At 47.2% G+C, this 20360-nt stretch overlaps 2 protein-coding genes across 5 annotated transcripts; one reads left to right on the top strand and one right to left on the bottom strand.

Moving 5' to 3' along the window:
* Positions 1-341: 341 nt before the first annotated feature.
* BAP1 (BRCA1 associated protein 1) lies at positions 342-9141 on the bottom strand. 3 transcript variants are annotated; one of them, XM_016121857.2, is made up of 17 exons: positions 8955-9141; positions 8831-8860; positions 8671-8725; positions 7589-7721; positions 7105-7224; positions 6558-6619; positions 6332-6474; positions 6010-6088; positions 5489-5612; positions 5059-5206; positions 4355-4539; positions 3744-3877; positions 2735-3213; positions 2456-2616; positions 2098-2190; positions 1901-1973; positions 342-1697 (listed from the first exon to the last, which is right to left on the bottom strand). In XM_016121857.2, exons 1-17 carry the CDS (start codon positions 8989-8991, stop codon positions 1564-1566), a joined length of 2190 nt encoding a protein of 729 aa, XP_015977343.2. In that variant the 5' UTR covers positions 8992-9141; the 3' UTR covers positions 342-1563. The 3 variants fall into 3 exon arrangements, with proteins under 3 accessions (XP_015977343.2, XP_036074646.1, XP_015977344.2); XM_036218753.1 differs by having other exon boundaries at positions 2762-3213; positions 8955-9126; XM_016121858.2 differs by having other exon boundaries at positions 5489-5558; positions 8955-9126.
* Positions 9142-9277: 136 nt separating this feature from the next.
* Positions 9278-20091, top strand: PHF7 (PHD finger protein 7). Of its 2 annotated transcripts, XM_036219443.1 has the most exons (11): positions 9278-10088; positions 11116-11225; positions 11835-11887; positions 12285-12376; positions 16168-16269; positions 16620-16744; positions 17217-17376; positions 17941-18047; positions 18501-18617; positions 19036-19160; positions 19355-20091. In XM_036219443.1, exons 2-11 carry the CDS (start codon positions 11185-11187, stop codon positions 19540-19542), a joined length of 1110 nt encoding a protein of 369 aa, XP_036075336.1. In that variant the 5' UTR covers positions 9278-10088; positions 11116-11184; the 3' UTR covers positions 19543-20091. The 2 variants fall into 2 exon arrangements, with proteins under 2 accessions (XP_036075336.1, XP_015977376.1); XM_016121890.2 differs by lacking the exon at positions 18501-18617 and having other exon boundaries at positions 9278-11225.
* Positions 20092-20360: the final 269 nt, after the last annotated feature.

Below are 20360 nucleotides of genomic sequence, written 5' to 3'. Positions count from 1 at the left end.
TTAGACCTTCTGCAGAACTCACTGCCAGGGAACGTGGGCATAAGAGACTGCAGCAGCCTTAAAAGAATGTGGCTAACAGGAGGAAGTGTCAGAGGTGGCAGCTTTGACATACTGGACCAGTTCAAGTGTAACAAGGAGAAAGGTGATCCCTCCCTACAAGGTGTGAGAGCCCCTCCAGGGAATGCACATCATTCAGGACTAATCTCTGCCCCAGAAGTCTGGATGCCCAAGAATGCATATTTCTCACCTCTCTGGTCACAGGGCCTTGTGCCCAGGTGTGGTTAAGGTCCTCACTCCTATCAGCCTAGACTACAAACCTCAGGCCAGTAACCACACAAAGGTTCAATTTTTCAGTTTTATTCATTCGTTGATCCAATATTTACAGGGGCTCAAGGGGTCAGGCTGTGTTCAGCACAGAGAGGCAACTGCCATGCCTGTCAGCTGTCTCCCACCCCGCTTCTCTGCTTTCCCTCCCCCGTGACCACTATGTACAGATAAGGGGCCTGCTTGGATTACCTTCAAAGCCATCTGGCAGAGGCCAAAGGACTGTTTAGGGCCCAAGCTCCAGAGACAGTGCTTGGCCCATTACCCTTTGGCATTAGGCCCTCTGGAAACATGGGGGCTCCAACTGGTTATCTTGGCCCTATCCCTGACCCTGAATGCCTTGCAGAGGCTATGGAAGCTGGCATGGCAGGAAAAGCTGAGTGGTGCCAGTTTCCTGCAAGCATCCCTGTCTCTGCTACCCCTAGGAGGGAGATATAGTAATACTGAGGGGCTGAGCAGAGGCTCCTCTGAGCCCCAGGCTCCAGGGATAGAGTCCAGAAGCTCAAGGCAGACCCATTAACAGGGCCACAACACTGAAGGCAAAGAGCCTCAGAGCCTTGCCACAGAGTAGACTTGACAAACCCAACTGGAATGAGGGAGTTACAAGCCACCAAACAGCTTAAACGCTCCTCTTTCTCAGGCCATGGGACCCCAGCAGGCTGCTCACCCCACCCCCAATGGGACACTCCACTCCCAACCCAGTCCAGCAGCTGGGTCCCTGAGTTTGGAGGTCTCCCAGGAGGAACGAAGAGCAGACCTGACTTCCTCAAAACTAGAAACAACCGGCAGCTGGGGCCAGCATAGGAGGCCAGTGCCCACCCAGGCCCCACCAAGATGACAGCTATTAGAAGCCAAAATCAGGAAACTGGCTACGTCAACACAGTGGTGGCAAGATGGGCCAAAGCCCAGAAAAATAGATATCTTTGTAGGCAAAATATATATTCTGCTGCCCAGGCAGAAAGGCAAGGTCCTACAGCTCCACAGCCAGCTGTGGAGGAAGCTGCAACATCTCACTGTGCCCCAGCTCCACCTGCTGCTTCCTGAGCACTATGGGGCTGACCGGCCCTACCAGGCCCAGAGGCACAATGCAGGAAGTCTTGGCCTGGCTCCCATTCCCAGGGTCTGGGCTCTCTGGGTGGAACTATTCAGTAATACTGGGAAGGGGGTAGTAGAGCAGGAAAGGGGCCCTGGTGTGGGCCACATGGCAAGAGCGGGCTATAGAGTCAGGGCCAACAGTCCTCACTGGCGCTTGGCCTTGTAGGGGCGTGAGCGTTTCCGCCGGTCAGGCTTCCGCTGCTTGTGGAGCCGGCCAATACTGACCCCTTGCCGCCGCCTCACTGAAATGTTCTGTTCTACCAGGTTAGCCAGCATGCCTGTGGAAAGGTAGAGGCCCTTGAGCAGATGACTGGATGATCAGCAGCCACCTGCTCAACAAGCCAGGAGCTAAGGTTCTCACAACCCTTCTTGAGCCCCATAGTCTGCTCAAGCCTCAGTAGAGGCCTGACAGAGGGGAGACCTGAGGGCCATGGCCCACAGCAAGTCATGCCAGGTAAGACGCAATAGTGAATTCCCTCACCTTCCTGAGCCAACATGGAGATGAAGGTGCAGATGAACTCATCATAGTTATGGGTTCTTCTCTGGTCATCAATCTGCGGGAGAAAAAGATGAAGGTACTGTAGCCCATCTCCTCAGAGCTGCCACCAGCTGACCTCGGGAGGTTGCATTTCTTGAAAGATAGGGGCAGAGGACCAGCCAGCAGGAAAGATGACCCACCTTGAATTTCTTCCTCTTCTCTACCTCTTCCTTAAGGCAGGCCTCATAGTTTGCAATTTCAGCCTCCACGCACTTCAGCAGTGCCAGGAGCTCCTGCCAAAACCCAGCATTGCACCCATAAGTAGGGGCTGGCCAGCAACAAAGTCACACTACCAAGCAGCAAGAGGCAAGGAAAGCAGCCAGATTACCTGGAGCTGGCCAAGACCCCTGCCACTACGCAACATAGGCAGCCTTACTGATGCCTAGCTTCAGCCACTAACCTTGACACCAAACTTCCAATCAAGAACTCAGCCCTGGGCAGCAGTGCCCCAGGTCCTTCCTTCTGCCAGGATTAGAAGAGAAAATCACAAGGGCTCACCTTGGGTGAGTACTTCTCCCCACTCAAGGGCTCACCAGGCCTGACCAGCCCAGCCTTCTCTTTGCCATCTACAGCTTCCAGCACCTCCTTCTCCTCTGAGCTGCCAGACACATGGCTGCCTTGGCTCGGTCTGATGGAGGGTGAAGAACCCTTCCCGCTCTCTGGGAAAAAAAGGCATGAGAAGACCCATCAGAGTGCAGGACACTGGTCACTTGGTCACCTCCCTCCCTCCTCCTTCCTTGGTACACCAAATGGCCAGTGGGCCAGCCCAAGACCCACCTATCAGTGCCAAGGGACTCAACACACCATCCTCAGCCAGGTGTAGCAGGCCTGTGCTGATGACAGGACCCAGGTCACGTACAGCACGATTGTAGCGTATACAGTCAACACGCAGCAGGCTGTCATCCTCTCCAAAAAGCACCTTGGAGATGTGGGAGGTGACAGGGCTGGAGGGCCGCGTTGGGTTGGCTGAGCGGATGGGTGAGCGCAGTGGTGAGTTGAAAGCGCTGCCAATCTCGGAGGCTGTGTCTGTGCTCTCATTGCTGGGGGTGGGCGAGGGCTGCGAATGTGTGGGCACTGCCACAGCTGGACTCCCAGCCCCGCTGCTGGTCTTGATGGACAGGGGAATCGAGAGGTCTTTCTGGGACTCTTTGAGTTTCTCAGCCAAGACGTTGATAGTATTGGGCTGCAGTACCGACAGCTGTCCATCCCCAGAGCCACTCAATGGCCCTGTCTTCCCTGGCCCCTTTCGCTTATACCTGTGGGGCACAGGGAGAGGTGAGCCAAGGAAATGGGCCAGGTGACCACATACCCAGCAATGCCCAGAATTGTCTGAATACATCCTGGCATACAGCGAGTGACCCTGCAGCTCCTCATAATCAGTCCAGTAGCCTGACCCGGACACATCAAGCCTGGCACCCTAACCTCTGACAGTTGCAGCCAGGTGTCCCCAAAGGACGCCTCCAGCTGCTAGCCTTTTGCCAATATCATGTCTTCCAGCAAAGCTACCCCTGCCTCATCCAATTCTTCAAGGCCTAGCCAAAAGTCCACCTCCCAACGGGACATGTCTTGATGTCTGGTTAAATATGCTCAGCCATAGCCCCCAGCACTCCAAAAATTTCTTGGGACCTGAAGTCAGCCCCTCCATGCCAGCTTCCCCCAGGGCCCTACACTCAGCAGGTGCTCAGCACTGTCTATCTGCTGAGGGGCATTCTAAGACATGGGCTGGAATATTCAAGATAGGGTATGCAGTATTCAGCATTTCCAGCCTTACAGAGCTGGGGCTGACCTGATGGCAGAGTTAGTGTTCTGCACGTCATCCTCTTCGTCATCTTCATAGTCATCCTCGTCGTCTGAGTACTGCTGGGGTGGGCGGACTGGAACTCGGCTGCGGCCCACACCTGCTGCCAAGTCTTCCTCCTCCTGGGGCAGAGACCCAAGGCAGCCATAAGCAGGGATCAGTAAGCCCAGGCTTGGCACAGCACTCATAACCAGAGAGAAAACCAACATGGCTCTCCAGATTGAGTCCCTGAATCTCTTCAGGTGCTCTAGAGCCCACTCTTGGCTCCTGGGGAAGCTGCTGCCCACCCATACTACCTGCCTATGCAGGGCTTCTGAGACAAAGAGTGCCCTGAAGCATTTTGTGAACAGAACTCTACCCAAAGAGCTGTACCCAACGAATGTGATCTAAATGTTCAGCCCCATAGCTGTGAGGCTGGATTTAAGATGAGAGAAGCTCTCTTTGCCTCCTGAAGCCCCTGCCATTGTGGGGGCTTCTGAGTATCAGATGAACCAAACCCAGGTAGATGATGAACATCTAGGAACCACCCAAGGAAACTGCCTATGGCAACCTCTCCAGAGAATCCTAAATGGAATTCTGCAGGGGCACTCCCAGCTCACCTGCATGGGGGACTTGGCATAGTTGTGATTATCCAGAAAAGCCGGCAGTCGCTGGACAATGGGAGTGGGATTTGGGGGAACCCCGTTGAGGCTGCTTCCTGGAGGCTTCACCACCAGCTTGGGTTTGCTAGGAGGGCTGTGCGTCAGGGCTTGTGGGCATGAACCAGCCACTTCCTCCACACCATCTGAGTGGTGAAGGAGCACAGACAGGACCTTCAGCCAGATCCTCAAGAAAAGCTGTCCCCAGCCCACTATCTTCCCAGTCCTGTGACACAGCACTCCTCCCCTTGCTTTCCAGAGAATAGCTGAGCCAGCTGGTGAAATGGAAGTCAGTAAACTCTAAGTCATGTGTCCACAGAGACATAGAAGGACAAGGTAGAAAAAGAGAGGGAGGCAGAAAGAAAAAAGCTTCTAAGGAAACCAGAAAGGGAATATAAATTATAGAGAAGGCTCAGGGGCCTGTGTGCCTGTAGTAATAGCAGCCCTTTACAGGTGCCTTTCCCTAGGGAAAAACTGCTTTCCCTCCATGTTCCAGTGGGAGAGGGCAGGCAGGCACTGGCCTTCATACCTCCCATAGAAGCTTCTGAACCACTGCCCAAATGCTGCCATAGAAAAAGACTTGCTCTACTTGGGTCACCCAGGTCAAGCTGGGGAGGATGGAGGGGGCTCTGAGGCCCATGAGAGGCCCTAAGATCCCCCAATACCTGTGTGGGTGCTCTCAGAGGCTGCTGGGGCCCTGCCTGCCTCCAGAACCAGGGGGGACTTGCCACTGGCTGGTTTGGACTCCTCAGGCAGCTGCGACTCTTGAGATTTGTGGGTTTGAATCAGCTCTGGTTGCGTTACCCTGATCAGCTGAAAACAGAATCCAAGGCTCAGAGTAGTGAAGGCAGCCCCAGCCTCTACCTTGGACAGCTAAGAGTCTTGGCTCTACCCACACCAACAAAACAGCCAAACTCAAACCTCTTTTTAAAAACTACTTTCCCTACTCACCCCAAGGCCCACCTTTCAATGGGTGCAAAGGAGGGGAGTGGTTAGTTGAAGCCCATATCCACAACAGAATGGTTTGGGAATCAGAGACAAATGTCCCAGTGAGAAGGGGATGGCCAGGCAGGGAACAGGATGGAGGGTACCCACCTGCTGCAGGGCCTCCAGTACTGTCTGACGGTTCACCTTCAGCACATGCAGCCTTGCTTCGTACTTGATCCTGCGGTCAGGCACCACCGCCATCAGGTTGAAGCGGATGTCATGGTAGGGCTCCCTGCAGTCACAGCTACAGCTATGAGAGCAGCTCCCACTCCAGCCCCACCATCAGCCATAGGTACAGGCTCCACTCCAACAGGCAGCAGCTGGCCATGCATGCAAGGCACCTGAGATGGTACCTTTCAATGGCCTGGCAGGAAATGAGCCAACACACCTGCATCGCCCAGGGTTCCACCAAGGCCTGCCTGCCCCTCCGGAGCCTATCCTAAAGCAGGCCACAGGCAGCCTTGCCAGAAAATAGGGTAATGAGTTGGGAACCCAAGACCTAAGTCCGATCTTGCCATATTCACCATGTGGCCGTGCACAAGTCATCTGACCTCACTGCCTTGGTTCCTTTTCCTGTCTATCCCAGTGGAAACAAAGCTTTAAGGAAAGAGCAAGCACAGGACACTTACCCTGCAGTTGCGAGGCCAATACGCTCCATGATGACCCGCCGGGCCTTGTCTGTCCACTCTTCATCCTCCCCCCAGGGCCCTAGGGAAGACCAAGATGAGGAGTCAGCAGGTTGGAAGCCCGGAGTTTGGGCAAGAGCAGGAGAAAGGATGAAAAGCAGTTGAGCCAGGGAGTCAGGGGCTAGTCAAGCAATGCAATGCCAGAGCCAGATGTCCTCAACACCTACTCCCTACCACTAAGTCCCAAGCACCTGAGGACCCTGGACTCTAGCTTCCTAGTAAGTAAGCAGAGAAACCCAATGGGCCCCCAGATCGGAGTGCCTACCATGGTCAATGGGGTAGACCTTGAGTCCATCCAGCTCAAAAAGTCGGCCTGTGATAGGTACATAGCTGACAAAGTGGAATGCCTCCATGGTCCGCACTGCACTAAGGCCATTCTGCTTCTCAGGGAGGTGGCGTGGCTCAGGTCTGGGGAAGGACACAGTCAGGGCCCGGAATGGGACAGTCCTTCCTCAATCCCACCACCATCAGCTCCCACAGCTCCCACACACCTGGCATGGCTATTATGTGCCTTGGCCAACTCCGGGGCATTGCCAATCGCATATCCTTTGCTCTAGAAGGAAGAAAATAAGGCCATGAGAACAACTTCTCAGGATCCTCTGGGTGGAAAACAAAGTTCAGGAAAGCAGGCCCAGAGGCATTCCAGGAACTTGAAGAAGCATTGGTGGACTCTCCTGAGGGCAGAAGAGAACTTTGGAGCCCCAAAAATATGGGCTCTAATATCCTTGCACAGTAATCAGTGGACATTGACTGGGGAGCAACATGGCTTGATAAAGTGCTGACAAAAATAGTCCTAAAATGGTGTCATTTAAGGAATGTTCCCTCCCTCCCTAGGTTTATCTCCTTTCCTGACAATTGGGCCTAAAACCAATTGCCTTACACAATTAATTTGTGTAAGGATCAAAGGTAATTTAAATCATTATTTAAAAAGGAAGAAAGCCTCAAAGTTCCAAATGTCACATGGTGGCATCACCAGTGGCCCTGGAAGTCAGATCTGCCCAGCCAGCTGTGAGCCAGGATTAAGGCGCTGTGGCCTACCTCAGGGCTGAAGCCTTTGGTGAAGTCTTTCATGCGACTCAGGGTGGGCCCCAGGTCCACATTACTGCAGTTCAGGAGCACGCTCAGCAAGGCATGAGTGGCACAAGAGTTGGGGATCAGCTGTGAAACCAAGAACAGTCACCCATATACAGCATCCCTCAATCGGAGCCCATATTTACCAAGAATGGGAACCCAGAGAGGGATAGTAATATGTGGACAACCCTCATCTTTGCCCAATATTTGTTCATTCAACTAAATACCCATCAGATGTCTGGGGACATGAAGAGTAGACTCAAGATCCCAAACTGCTCTGAAGATATTGCCTTGTTTAATAAAGAGTTCAGTTCCTTCTGCCAAGGGACTTCTATAACCATCACCCTTAGTATCTGCCTATCTCCTCCTCCTGCCTTCCCCCACTTACACTTCCCAAGCAAAGAAAGTGGAAGCATCCCACCCTCCAGACAGAACACAGAGCCCGGCAGACCTGGTGGGCAAAGAACATATTATTCACAATATCGTCATCAATCACAGACGTATCATCCACCAAAGTAGAAACCTTGCGACGAGACCGGCGCTCTTCGATCCATTTGAACAGGAAAATGAATCCATACACGGGGCTGAGGAAAATAAGGGGCAGAGCTAGACCAGCCAAGTGGGGGAAGGCAATTAGCATCCCCTTTCTTTCTCCTCCTATTCCTTTGCACTGTTACCACTCAGATGTCCTTCCCCTAATCCCACCTCTCCCCCAGTTTCTTCTCAACACTGCCCAAAGTGGCCCTGAGCCTCACACCCTGGAAGCCTGCCGCAGGCAGTCAAGCATCAGCTTCTGGCTGTGGTGCTCCAGGAGTCTATCCACTGTCCTTATGAAGTCTACGGTTCTGGGATAACAGAAAAAAAGCTGGAACCAATGGCCCAGGACAGGAGGTGAGAAAGAACAAAAACTCTGATGAGGAATTTACAAACACCAATTCTCATTTGTAAACCCAAAGGCCTGGGCTCCAATGCAGCCAAGGAAAGAAATGAACACCTCTATCAGCTCCTTCTTTCCTGAGAAATAAAAGCAGACTTCTTGATTCAGTCACTGCAGCAGTTCCTCCACACCTCTATTCTGCAGGACCACCAAAATAAGACCCAAGAGGGGCCACACACCAACTAATCAATACAAGAACCTTCGGTGGAGGTTAAAGGCACTGGCACACACAAGCACATTAGAACAGTAATTACATTACAACTGCACAGAAAGCATTGTGTGACCTGGATGTAGAGAAAGGGCTGGCTTCCTGCTTCAAGACTAGAAAAGGCAGCTAAACTGTACTCCAAAGGAAGGTTAGGATTTGTATGGGGGGTGGGGGGAGTTGCTACTACGTAAAGGGAAGTGCTGAAAGAAGATTGGGAGAAAAAAAATATCAGCTGGATCAGGAGGGCACTCAACGACGAGCGATGCTTCCTTAAATGAGACTTTACAACTTGAGGTTCCTGATATTACACCTTTTGAGGGGCATCCTTCCCCAGGCCCTTCCCTAGCCCCTGAGGTACAAAGGACGGTCCTGCTGCGAAGCCACTCACCCTTGGCACTTGCTCTGAAGGTCATAGATCTCCTCCACTTGCACCCCTTTGACACCTGCGATCAGGGAAGTAAAGAAGTTGGGAAGGGCAGCCCCTGGCCGTGCAGGACGCAAGAGTGGGTCCCCACAGCCCGAGTCCGGTGGCTAGGAGAGGCTCTTACCGAAATCTTCTACCAGGAGGGTGAAGAGGCCTGGTGGGGCGACAAGAGGAGCGGGTGGTAGTCAGGTAGGCGCGTCCCGGGCCCACCCGGCCTCCCCAGCCCCCGGCCCCGGCTCCTTCCTCACCAGGGTCACTCTCCAGCTCCAGCCAGCCCTTATTCATCTTCCCGCGGGGCGGCCCCTCAACGCCATGTCCAGGCCCTCCCGACCCACCGCCGCCCTCGCTGGGAGCCCCCGACGCCCCCGGGGCCCGTCGCCCCACACACAGACAACGGGCCCGGTCGCGTCACCCGCCCGCGCCGGTGATAGACGTCATCATAGCGCGACAGCCTTGGCCCCGCCTCTGAGCTCATCTTCGGCGGGTCCGCGGGAGGGCGGAGCGCGGTGAAGGGCGTGGCTAGAAGGGGCGGGGCTAGAGCACTGTAATGGCGCGAGGGGAAGGAGCGGGACGAAAGGAAAGGCGCGCGCGCGGCCGTTAGCGCGCGCCCGTCCCGTTCTGCCAACTGTCGGCGTCGCGGTGGTCGCCGCAGCCGTATTCTCTCTGCGTCGCAGGCCACGTGACCTGACCCTCGCTCGCGCTCGCCCCGTTCGCCAGCGCTGTCACCGCGTGGGGCGGCCGCTCGTGAGGTAGCTACAACGAATAAAGCTCCAGAACAGCGGCGCCCTCGGCAACAACTGGGTGGGAGACCCCGTGCGCTACCGTGAGGAGTGAGCGGCCGAGGCGACCTTCGGTCCAGCCCCGCACCAGCCTCCCGGCAGGTGCGACATGGTCCTGCTCTGGCATCTGCGGAATGCTCCTTGAGCCCCTTCTCTGGCTGTTACCTCGGGTTCAGTTGTGGCCACACCGACACATATTTTCCAAATAAATCACTGTTTTTTCTTGCGGCGGTGAGGCCGAACACGCTTATTTATTTTTAATTTTCTCAAGCTTTGACCCAACGCTTATCCAGCGAAACAGCTTGGTAACCGTTTCAAGAGAGCATCCGCTCGGTTAGGAAATCTGCTTGTGGAAGCCCGCCTTTGTATCGCCCCTCCTCAAATGCTTTGAAGATTGTTGCCTTTCCTGTAACCCAGTGTGCATAGAACCCCATTCAAGGAACGTCTTCGTCCAGCGATGCAAAGAATCGGAGTTTCAAGGTTTTATTTCTATTGCTAGACAGGATTTCCCCAGCAACTTGGAACTGCTTAGTATTCAGCTCAAGTGGATCCCCTAGTGCACGCCCTTCTGTCTCTTCCAGCCTGTCCAAGTGCTTTTGCTGTGTAAGAAGCCATCTCATGCCATTGCTTCTACAGATGCGACTCATGGGTTAGGAGAGGAGATGGAGCAAACAAAGAAAGAAAGGGCAGTATAGCCTTAGTTGCCTTAGTGGTTGTATTTATACAGAACAGTTGAAAGCCACAAAAGAAGTTCACACTCTCCGGCTGTACAGTAAGGACATGGTTGTTGGAGTGTGTGTCCCTTGAGTGACTTGATTCACTCAATTCTAGGAAATGCTGTCCTCTCCCCTGACTAAACACAGTCCTCTCTTTGGGAGTGATTCTACTTATTTTGTCCCCCTTCATTTTCAGGGGTTTCCCCCCCTAACTAATGAAAACGGTACATTTGTAGTCTGCTAACATTGATGAGGGGAGGGGTGTCAGGGCGTCTTCATATTTGGAGAGCTAGACAAAAGTTGAGAACAGACCAAACCTCAATGGCCATTTGAGCCTGGTGAAAAGTGATAGGAGCCAACTGGTGATTTCTCAGTGTTATTTCTTGTCTCTCACTAGAGGGAGTTGTTGTTTCAGGCAGCTGAAATCCCTTTTCCTAGGAAAGAACTAGCTTGTCTAGCTTTAACTAGGTAGAATCAAGGCACCCATACTTAGGGGCAAAAGGAACCTTTTTTCTTGAGTGCTACCTCATGCATTTAGTAGGCACAAAGAAAACAACCATTTAGCTAGTTCCAGCAGTGGTTCTAAGTTCTTATACTGCTATGTGATAGCAGTACCTCTGACCTTGGGCAAGTGCCTCCCTGTGCTTCAGTCTTCTCATCTTGAAAATAGGGATAATAATAATGGCACCTGCTGCATGAGGAGGGGGGGGGGCTTGTGAGTTGACACATGTAAAATGTCTAGAACAGTTCTTGACATGATTTAATAATTATTGGCTATTACTAGCATTGATGGTGAGTCCCTTATATTCTGTCATATGGGTTGGGAACTGAACTGTACTTTTGCTTTGACTCCGTGAAACTTGATAGCCAATTTCAGAATTAAATTTCTGACCAAGCCCTATTTGTTTTTATAGCTAGAAGAGCCTGTACTGTCCTCATATTAGTACAGAAGGATTCAAGATAGGAGAGAGAGGAAGCAACGAATGAAGGCTATAAAAGAAAAGAAAGAATGTCAACGATTAAGGTAGGGTACTATCCTCTCAGGGCTATCCCTAGTAGCAAAGTGCTGGCTCTGGAACCCTGCTGCCTAGGTTCATATCCTGGCTCCAACACTTGCTAACTAGGTGACTTGGGATGGGTTACTTCAGTTCTTTATGCCTCAGTTTCTGCATCTGGAAAATATGCATAATAATAGCACCCACTTTTTAGAACATTCTGTAGAGTCATCGAACTAATACATGTAAAGAGCCAAGAATAATGTCTAGCAATAGGAAATTCTTAATTAATTTTAGTATCATTTTATTATGCTTTAGAGATGTGATACCACTCAAAATTCAGAGTAGGTGATAGAGGAAATAGTAAAAGAGTAAAAGGGGTTTGTTCCTGCATTTATTCAGTCAACACGTGCAATACTGACACCAGGAACAAGAAGATGGTTAAGATCTCACATAATTAACACATTTTAGGGGGTATGTTTTGTCCTTTCAAAAAATATGAAATAGCAAAAGAAATGTATCTTAGCCTTTAGGTATTTTGGTACTTCATCAAACTCATGGATGGCATTTTGAGGGAAATGTTGCAGGGGATATTGACAGGATCCTTAAAGACTACATTCTACTTCTTCCTCGTATAGAAAGTCTACCAAGACAAGGAGGGCAATCCAGAGGAAGTCATCTTCAGGGCCTGGTAAGAAAGACTGGAGGTTCTGTTCAGCTGTTGCCTCCCATCGTCAGCAAAGACCACTTGTGTAGGGCAACAAACTTGTTCCTCTCACTGTCAACCCTATTTCCTTCCTAGATTTTCTAAGATGCTGAAGAACTCAGGGTCTGTAATTTTTGAATATCACAACCAAAGTTCAAGAAACAAGTTAATTAAGGCCATTTAAGACAAAACAATGAAGTGAGTTGTTGGAGCCAACTCATTCAGATGCATCCGAAATTATATAAAAACTTAGTTGATACCAAATAACCCTTCATCTCAACCTCCCTCCCTGTCAAAATGGCTCTCTTCCCAATACTCTACTCCTCCTCAAACTTAGATGGTTATGTTCTCAAAGTGAATTCTTAACATTCTTTTCTTCCAGTGTGCCGACTATGCCTTCAAGAACCTGGGGATCCCGAAAAATTAGGGGAATTTCTTCAAAAAGATGATCTCAGCGTGCACTATTTCTGTCTTGTGAGTATAAGGCCCCTTTGCTTTGAATGTTCCATGACTTTTGCTGTACGGTCTATTCTGTTTTTGCATCCAGTCTCAGTTCCATAGCCCTGTTTTTTGTTTATTTGTTTTCCCTAATAGCTTTTTTTTTTTTGATTTTTATATAGTAATATGTACCTGATATAAAATCCTAGCTGTATAAAGTATGAACAATAAAGTCTTTTCCCAAAGCAATATTTCCCATCCTTCTCCCTCTCCCCAGAAGCAAATCCCATGTTAAGTGTACAGTTTGATGGGTTTTGATAACCATATATCATAGGGATATGTATATCCCCACGTAAACACTGTCCTAATCAAAATATTTTCATCATCCTAGAATGTTCCCTCCTGCCTGCTTTTAGTCAATCCCCTCAGAGACAATCACTGCTCTGATCTATTGATTACTTTTGCCTATTCTTATGCTTCATATAAATTGAATCATACAGTTTGCACTCTTTTGTGTCTGGCTTCTTTCACTCAACGCAATGTTTCGGAGATTGATCCATGTTATTGCACATGTCACATCTTGTGCCTTTTTATTGCCTGGTAGTATTCTGTTGCATGAATATATTATAATGTACTTATTTTTCCACTTGTCGATGGACATTTGAATTATTTCCATTTAGGGGTTATCAGTGAACATTCATGCACAAGTCTTTTTTGTGAACACATGTTTTCACTTCTCTTGAACAAATGTCTGGGAGTAGGATTACTGGTTGTATGCTAACTATATATTTAACTTCATGCAAAGTTGCCAAGTCACTTTTCAAAGTGGTTGTCCAGTTTATACTCCTGCTAGCAACTTATGAAGTTCTAGCTGCACAGTAGTCTTGCCAGAACTTGATATTGTCAAGTCTTTTTAATTTTAGCCATTTTACTGGGTGTGTATTGATATCTCATTGTGGTTTTAATTTGCATTCCTCTGATGACTTAAGATGTTGAGCTTCTTTTCATGTGCTTATTGGCCTTTCACATACTTTCTTTTATGAAGTGTCTATACTAATATTTTGTCTATTTTAAAAATTGGTTTTTGGTTTTTTTTTTGGTCTGATTGAGTTCTTAGAGCTCTGTATATTCTGGGTACAAATCTTTTTCAGATATGTGTATTGTAACTGTTTTCTGCCAACATATGGCTTGCCTTTTCATTTTCTTAATGATGACTTTCAAGGAACAAAAGTTTTTAATTTTGATGAAGTCCAGTTTATCAATTTTTCTTTTATGTGTGTCCCAAGAAATCTTTGCCTATCCGTTGAATTATCTCAGTGCCTTTTTCAAAATCAGTTGACCATAGTATCAGTGCATTTGGATGATCTATTTTATGTCATTGATCTGTGCATTGATCCTTACACAATATAATACTGTCTTTGTTATTGTAGCTTTATAGTGTCTTGAAATTAAGTACTGTAAGTTTTGCAATATTTTCCAAGATAGTTTTGGCTGTCAGGTCCTTTTCCATATAAATTTTATAGTTAGCTTCAAATTTTTCTTTTTTAAATAAACCTGGTTTGGGATTGTGATGGGGATGTAGTTGAATTTATAGATCAATTTGAGAAGAATGAACAAGCAATATTGAATCTTCCAATCCATGAACATGATATATTTTACCATTTATTTGGATCTTTTAAAATAAATATTAGCATTGTTTTTTTTTAACTGAAGAATTACACATCTTTTGTTAAATGTATTTCTAAACATTTTGTGATTTTATACTGTTGTAAATGGTATTTTATAATTTCATTTTCAAGTTTGTTGCTAGTATATAGAAATGCAATTCATTTTTGTATATTTATTTTATATCCTGCAATCTTGTTAAATTCACTTATTAGTTCAGTAGTTTTTTTGTTTCATTTTTTGTTTGTTTGTTTGTTAATGCCTTAGACTTTCCTGTGTACATAGTCATGTCGTGTGTGAATAAAGACAGTTTTACTTTTTCTTCCCAACCTTTAGGTTTTTTAAATCTTCTTCTTCCCTTATTGTACTAGCTAGGATCTTCAATCTAGTGTTGCATGGAAGTTATTGTGAGTGAATATCCTTGTCTTGTTCCCAACATCAGAGGACAGTATCCAATGTTTCACCATTAAAATATGATGTCGTAGGTTTTACATAGATGCTTTTCATTAGATTAAAGAGGTTCCTTTTATTTCTAGTGTGCTAAGCGTATCATGAATTTTGTCAAAGGCTTTTTCTGCATCTATTGACATGATTATGATTTTCCCCCTTAATTTTGTTAATGTGATTTTTTACATCGACTGAATTCTTCAACTAACCTTACATTTTTTATATAAACCCTGTTGGCCATGATATATTATTATCCTTTTCATATGGTGCTGGATTCAATTTGTTAATACTTTGTTTCATTTTTATATCTGTGCTCATGAGAAAGATTGGTCTGTGATTTTCCTCTCTGGTAAGTCCTGTCTGGTTTTGATGTCAGGTCTCAGTTAATTTCAGTGCATTTATAATCATATACATTTTCAACATAAAAATAAAAATACTGTATACTGTATTTTGTATTTGTATTTTGTGCTTTTTTCACCTCATGTACTTATGGAGATCATTCTATATAGAACATATTGATTTTTAATAGCTCATTGATATTCCATGGTACGGCTATGCTAAAAAGTACAAACCTCTATTAAAGGACATTTAGATTGTTTCAAATTTTCACTGTTGATTTTTCTGTTTATAGAAATAATAGATGCTCGTTGTAGAAAATAATAATACTCAAAAGTATAAATAAAACAGGAATCACTCATATAATCCTAAAGCCCTGAGATAATTAGTATTAAAATAGATATGTTTTAAACCTAATTGGGAACATACAGGTATAATCCAAGTGTCCTTAAGTTATCTAATTTAAAAAATTAAAATTAAAACAAACAAACAAAAAAACCTAATTCCCCCATTCACATTATATGCAATTACTGCAGGAAGTCCAGCACCCTTTCCAATATTTTTGGAAGATTCTTCTGATGGGGCTGGGGTGCTGACATTCTTCCAGCATCTGTACATGTACATACACTGTTTGTGAGTATATAACCATTTAGCTTTTTTTCCCCTTGATTTCCCACTCTAGACTTTGCTTTGGGGGCTTTTCGGAAACAAAACACCCTTTAAAGTGTGTTTTTAAAGAAAGGTTCAGTTCCTCCCCTTTATAAGGCAGAATGACTATAGTCAGGATATTTTAAAGCCCTGATTCCCTTCCTATAAAAAACACACTCCAAGAAAAGTATTTATTCTGTATCAAGGAGGCAAGCAAGAGGGATAAGAGTGTAGGTCTTGGCCTGAATGTTAATGCCAGTTCTGCTGCCTCCTTGCTTTGTGACCCCAGCTATGCCACTTCCCATGCTGCACCTCAGGGGCATCCTCTGTAAGATGAGGATCACAATAGCATCTATATCACAGCATAAAATGACACAGGGAGTGTTTCCTCAAAGTCCTCAGCACATAAGAGGCAGCATAATACAAAGGTGGGTAAGAGCCCAGGTGATGGAGTGCTATGGGCTTGTGCAAGTCACATAATCTCTTGTATAAAATGGGGATAATGATAGTACCTACCTCTTAAGGTTGCTGTGAGGATTAAATGAGTTCACATTTGAAAAGCATTTAGAACACACAACACATAGTTAATGCTATGTAAGCCTCTGTGTTAAGTAAATTGCCCTGTAAATGCATTATATATTTCACAAAGCTCTACTTCTACTCTGTCCTCACCCCACTGCACTTTTTCACCAATCATCAATGCTGACAGCCTGGTTCTGCTGCCCTCCCAGATCCTATCTAGCAAGCTGCCTCAGAGGGGCCAGTCCAACCAAGGTTTCCATGGATTCCTGCCTGAAGACATCAAAAAAGAGGCAGCCCGGGCTTCTAGAAAGGTTAGAATCCCCCGGAAGTGGAGTTTTGGGCAAGGCCTTTTTTCATATCTCCCTGGTTATCTCTGCTTCTGTTCTTTTCCCTAATTGCTAATTAGAAGTCAAAGGACTCCTGGATTTCCCAGCTAGTCCTTCTCTTAAATTCCATGCTTTTCTGGGTGTGGTATCCTAAGCACTATCCTGAGAAAACAAAAAATTCAGTACTACCTGAAGCCCCAGAGCTTTCAGGTCCACTGAAGAAAGGGAATAGCTGTTGCTTCACAAAATTTCCATTCCATGGAATGATGTGCCATAAAATGCTATGTAGATGTCTTTCTTGGGGCCCTGAGCACTGCCTGGGATATCATTTGCAGATCTGCTTTGTGTGCAAGAAAAGGGGAGCTGCCATCAACTGCCAGAAGGATCATTGCGTCAGAAACTTCCATCTTCCTTGTGGCCAAGAAAGGGGTTGCCTTTCACAATTTTTTGGAGAGTACAAGTGAGTGATGAAGGAAAAAAGTCAAGCTGCCTTTTTTGCAACTTGCTATTAATTAACCACTAATGAAATCAGAGTCTAGTTCTCACAGGCCTGTTTTGATTCACCAGTGAATCTCTCTCTCCCTTCAATAATGAGAAACAGTGTCTTGACTTGGCAATTTCACAGGGGTTACTTCTTGCTTCCTGTCCCCTTCTTAAATTACGAACAGCTGCAGTTCTTAGACAGTCTCTCAGAACGAAGAAGGGCTTTCAGAAACAAGAGGCTGTGGAGATAGTCCCTGGAGCTTTGCTCAGTGGGAGAGCAGTTGTGAGAAGGCATGTGGCTGTTCTTCACCCTCCTCCTCAACCTCCTCCCCAGGAGCATGGAGGTTCACCGGGCACCGACCTGGGTGGTTGATTACCCTCCCTAGGCCAGGCAGCTGGAAAACTGCATCAACAGCAAATCAAAACCAAGTATATTTACTCTGCCACAGATCATTTTGTGAAAAACATCGCCCAACACAGGACATCCAACGGGGGAATGTGGGGGAGGAAAGCTGCATCTTGTGTTGTGAGGACTTATCCCGAGCAAGTGTCGAAAATATCCAGAGCCCATGCTGTAGTCAAACTATCTACCACCGCAAGTGCATACAGGTAGGGCTTTCTGTACTCTGGGGACCTTCCACAACTGCTCTCTTTCAAAGCACCCTGGAGATGCTCAGGCAATCTCCATTGGAGGCCTGTATGCAGGGCTGGTTTCAGGCAGTCAGTGGAAAGGCATCCCATTCTTTGGTTACCTGTGACCTGTAGGACCACTTCATGATAAGATTTAGATTGAGCAAAGTCCTCAGAATGGCTAGAGCAAATGAGCTGATCCTAGAATGGTTCAAGTAGCCTCAAAATCAGCCTTACTTCCTGGGATGGAGGGAAAGGGAAACATGTATGTAGGTACCTGAACCCTATTGGATCAGTCCTGCCAAGCCCCATGGCCAGAGATGACAGCTAAGGCACTCCTGGTAGCAGTCTTGAGCTTTTGATCCCTGGTCTGGCACCTGGATTTGCAGCCCTCACCCTAACCCACCCAAACTCTTTTTCCCATAATCCCCAGTCAAGCTTTCTTAGCTACATTCTCTTTGTGAGATGAGGGCAGGGATGGAAAGAAGGTGATAAAAGATAGTGTTTTTATAAACACAAAGGTCTTCCATGTTTCTCTTACAGAAATATGCCCACACATCAGCAAAGCATTTCTTCAAATGTCCACATTGTAACAATCGAGAAGAGTTTCCTCAAGAAATGCTAAGAATGGGAATCCATATTCCAGACAGGTAGTGGAAACTCTAAAGCAGGAATTGAGCTGGAGAATGAGTTACCTTATTTCTAGGGAGGAGATGAGTGTGAGGATAGTTTAGAGAATGAAAAAGCACCCAAGGCTTTGCTATGTGGTAAAGAGAGAGGGGTGGAGGGAGAACTTTTCAATTATCAAAAGCAAAGGAGCAGGGGGGATGTAAGGCATGTTTCAGAAAAGGATGCTTTGAGGATCAGAATTCCTTTGGAAGGGGCTCTTGAATTCCAGTGTGGAACTAAAGAACCCCCATGTTCCACTCATCCTGCTTCAACCCTCTCCCACTGCCAGGACTGCCCAACCTTGCTGAAATTTTTCAGGCAACCTATTGAACTCTTTAGCTCTGCTAGTTTGAGTTCTTCCTAGATCCTCTCAGGTGTACAAAGGTTTCACCAACCCTTTATGTGTCCCTCACTCATTTTTTCTCCCACTGTAGAGATGCTGCCTGGGAACTCGAGCCAGGGGCTTTCTCAGAGTTGTATCAGCATTATCAGCATTGTGATGCCCCCATCTGTCTGCATGAACAAGGCAGAGACAGCTTTGAGGATGAAGGGTAGGGAAAGGCTTCTGGCTAAAGAGGTCTCTCATCAGTGCCATCTTAGGCTTAGACCTTGGCACAGTTATTAGGAGCAAGATATTCACTTTTGTTTGTAGACCTCAGGTGAACACAATTGCTAAGTAACATTCTTGAGCAGCCTGCAGGTCATGTGCATGTGAATAAGTTTCTCTGCAGGGTCTGCTTTTCCTTGTGCCCAGTGGAGATACGTTCAGGAACAATTTCTTTCCAAATCCTTTTCAAGTATCTGTGCCTGACTGTGGGGTTGTGGGATCAGCACTCAGTCACACATTTGTCACGGGTAAAATGTATAGTAAAAAATTGTCTCGGAAGCCCTCGGCAAAGGCCTAGCTTGTAGCAAGAGTGGTAGTTAGTATTATATTTGTGCTCACAACCCTTCCCTGTCTTCCTATAGGAGGTGGAGCCTCATTCTGTGTGCTACATGTGGATCCCATGGAACCCATAGGGACTGCTCCTTTCTTAGATCCAACAGTAAGAAATGGGAGTGTGAGGAGTGCACAACTTCGGCTGAAGCCACAGGTGAAACTGAGGAATGCTCTGGTCTAAGAACTGGGGATGGGGTGGTCCCTGGAAAGGAGGAGGGCATGCCACCAGATGGAGACTTAGTGGTGCCTTTAGTTTGAGAAGGAAAGTAGCTAGGGAGGGGCTTAAGGATCTGTGCCTGGGAGAGAAAGAGGGTTGAGTTTTCCTCTCCCACCTTTCTTTCACCACAGACTATATACCTGAAAACTCAGGTGGCATTTCCTGCTGCAGCAGCACCTTCTACTCTAGGAGGCATTCCTGCAGAGACACCAGCCTGGAAGAGAATCTGGACCTTTCTTGGACTGATTGGCCAGGACCTTCCATATTAGAGAAACCAGAGTCCTCTGGTGGCAGGAGGGGCCACTCCAGGCGGTCCTAGGGTGTCAAAATCACTAAAAGCTGCAAAAAAATCCAAGTAACAGTTTATGAGTAGTTGCTGCCAAGCATATTTGGGTACAGAGCTGTGGTCCTCCATTGGGCTTGGGGGAGGGAATACTTTGGAACTGTGAAACAAGGAAAGGGGGCCAGCAGCAAGACTATGAACCAAGGAAAGAGAAGTCCCAGGGGAGCGCGAGGACAAAGCCTTCCAGATGTCAACAAGGAATATGTGTATTGCTGTGATAGCACCTCTGCTTTCTGCCTGGTCCCAAAGGGCCCCTTTTCCTCCTTCCACTGAGATTCTTTCACCTTAATCTGGTTCTCCGGTGCCTCTTTTTACTTCACCCACATTTGTTATGCAAATAAAGGCTTTCTCTTCATTGGTGTCTCCTTAAAAACTCACTCTGGATTTTATCTAGAACACTAAGGAGTCTGGAGGGTAGAGTGAGGAAATAGGAAAACCACACTTCTAATCTATAAAATTCAGCAACTTAAATATAGAACTTTCAACTTAGAACATAGACATGTTGCTTTGGAGGAAAGCCGTTTGTAAGGAAATCGACTTTACAGGGACAGAGATTTCATTATTGTGCAAATAAACATATAGGTTCTCATAGGGAGGTAAGCAGCAAAGGAGTCTACATTGGACTTGAGAATAGGACACTTTTGCAAGGCTTGGAGCCTTGGGCTCAAACCGGCCAGGAACTGACACGCTCACTCTAGGCGCTCACTCTAGGCGGCGCGGTCTTTAGCAAATCTTTAGAGCATGAGTGAGGATACACCTCCGCACAGCCACCCAGTGGCTCCAGCATTCCCACT

The sequence above is a fragment of the Rousettus aegyptiacus genome, unplaced genomic scaffold (genome assembly GCF_014176215.1).
Source record: "Rousettus aegyptiacus isolate mRouAeg1 unplaced genomic scaffold, mRouAeg1.p scaffold_m13_p_4, whole genome shotgun sequence".
NCBI classification, from domain to species: Eukaryota; Metazoa; Chordata; class Mammalia; order Chiroptera; family Pteropodidae; genus Rousettus; species Rousettus aegyptiacus.
The sequence above is the reverse complement of the archived record's forward strand: the minus strand, read 5'-3'. Positions and strand labels throughout refer to the sequence as shown.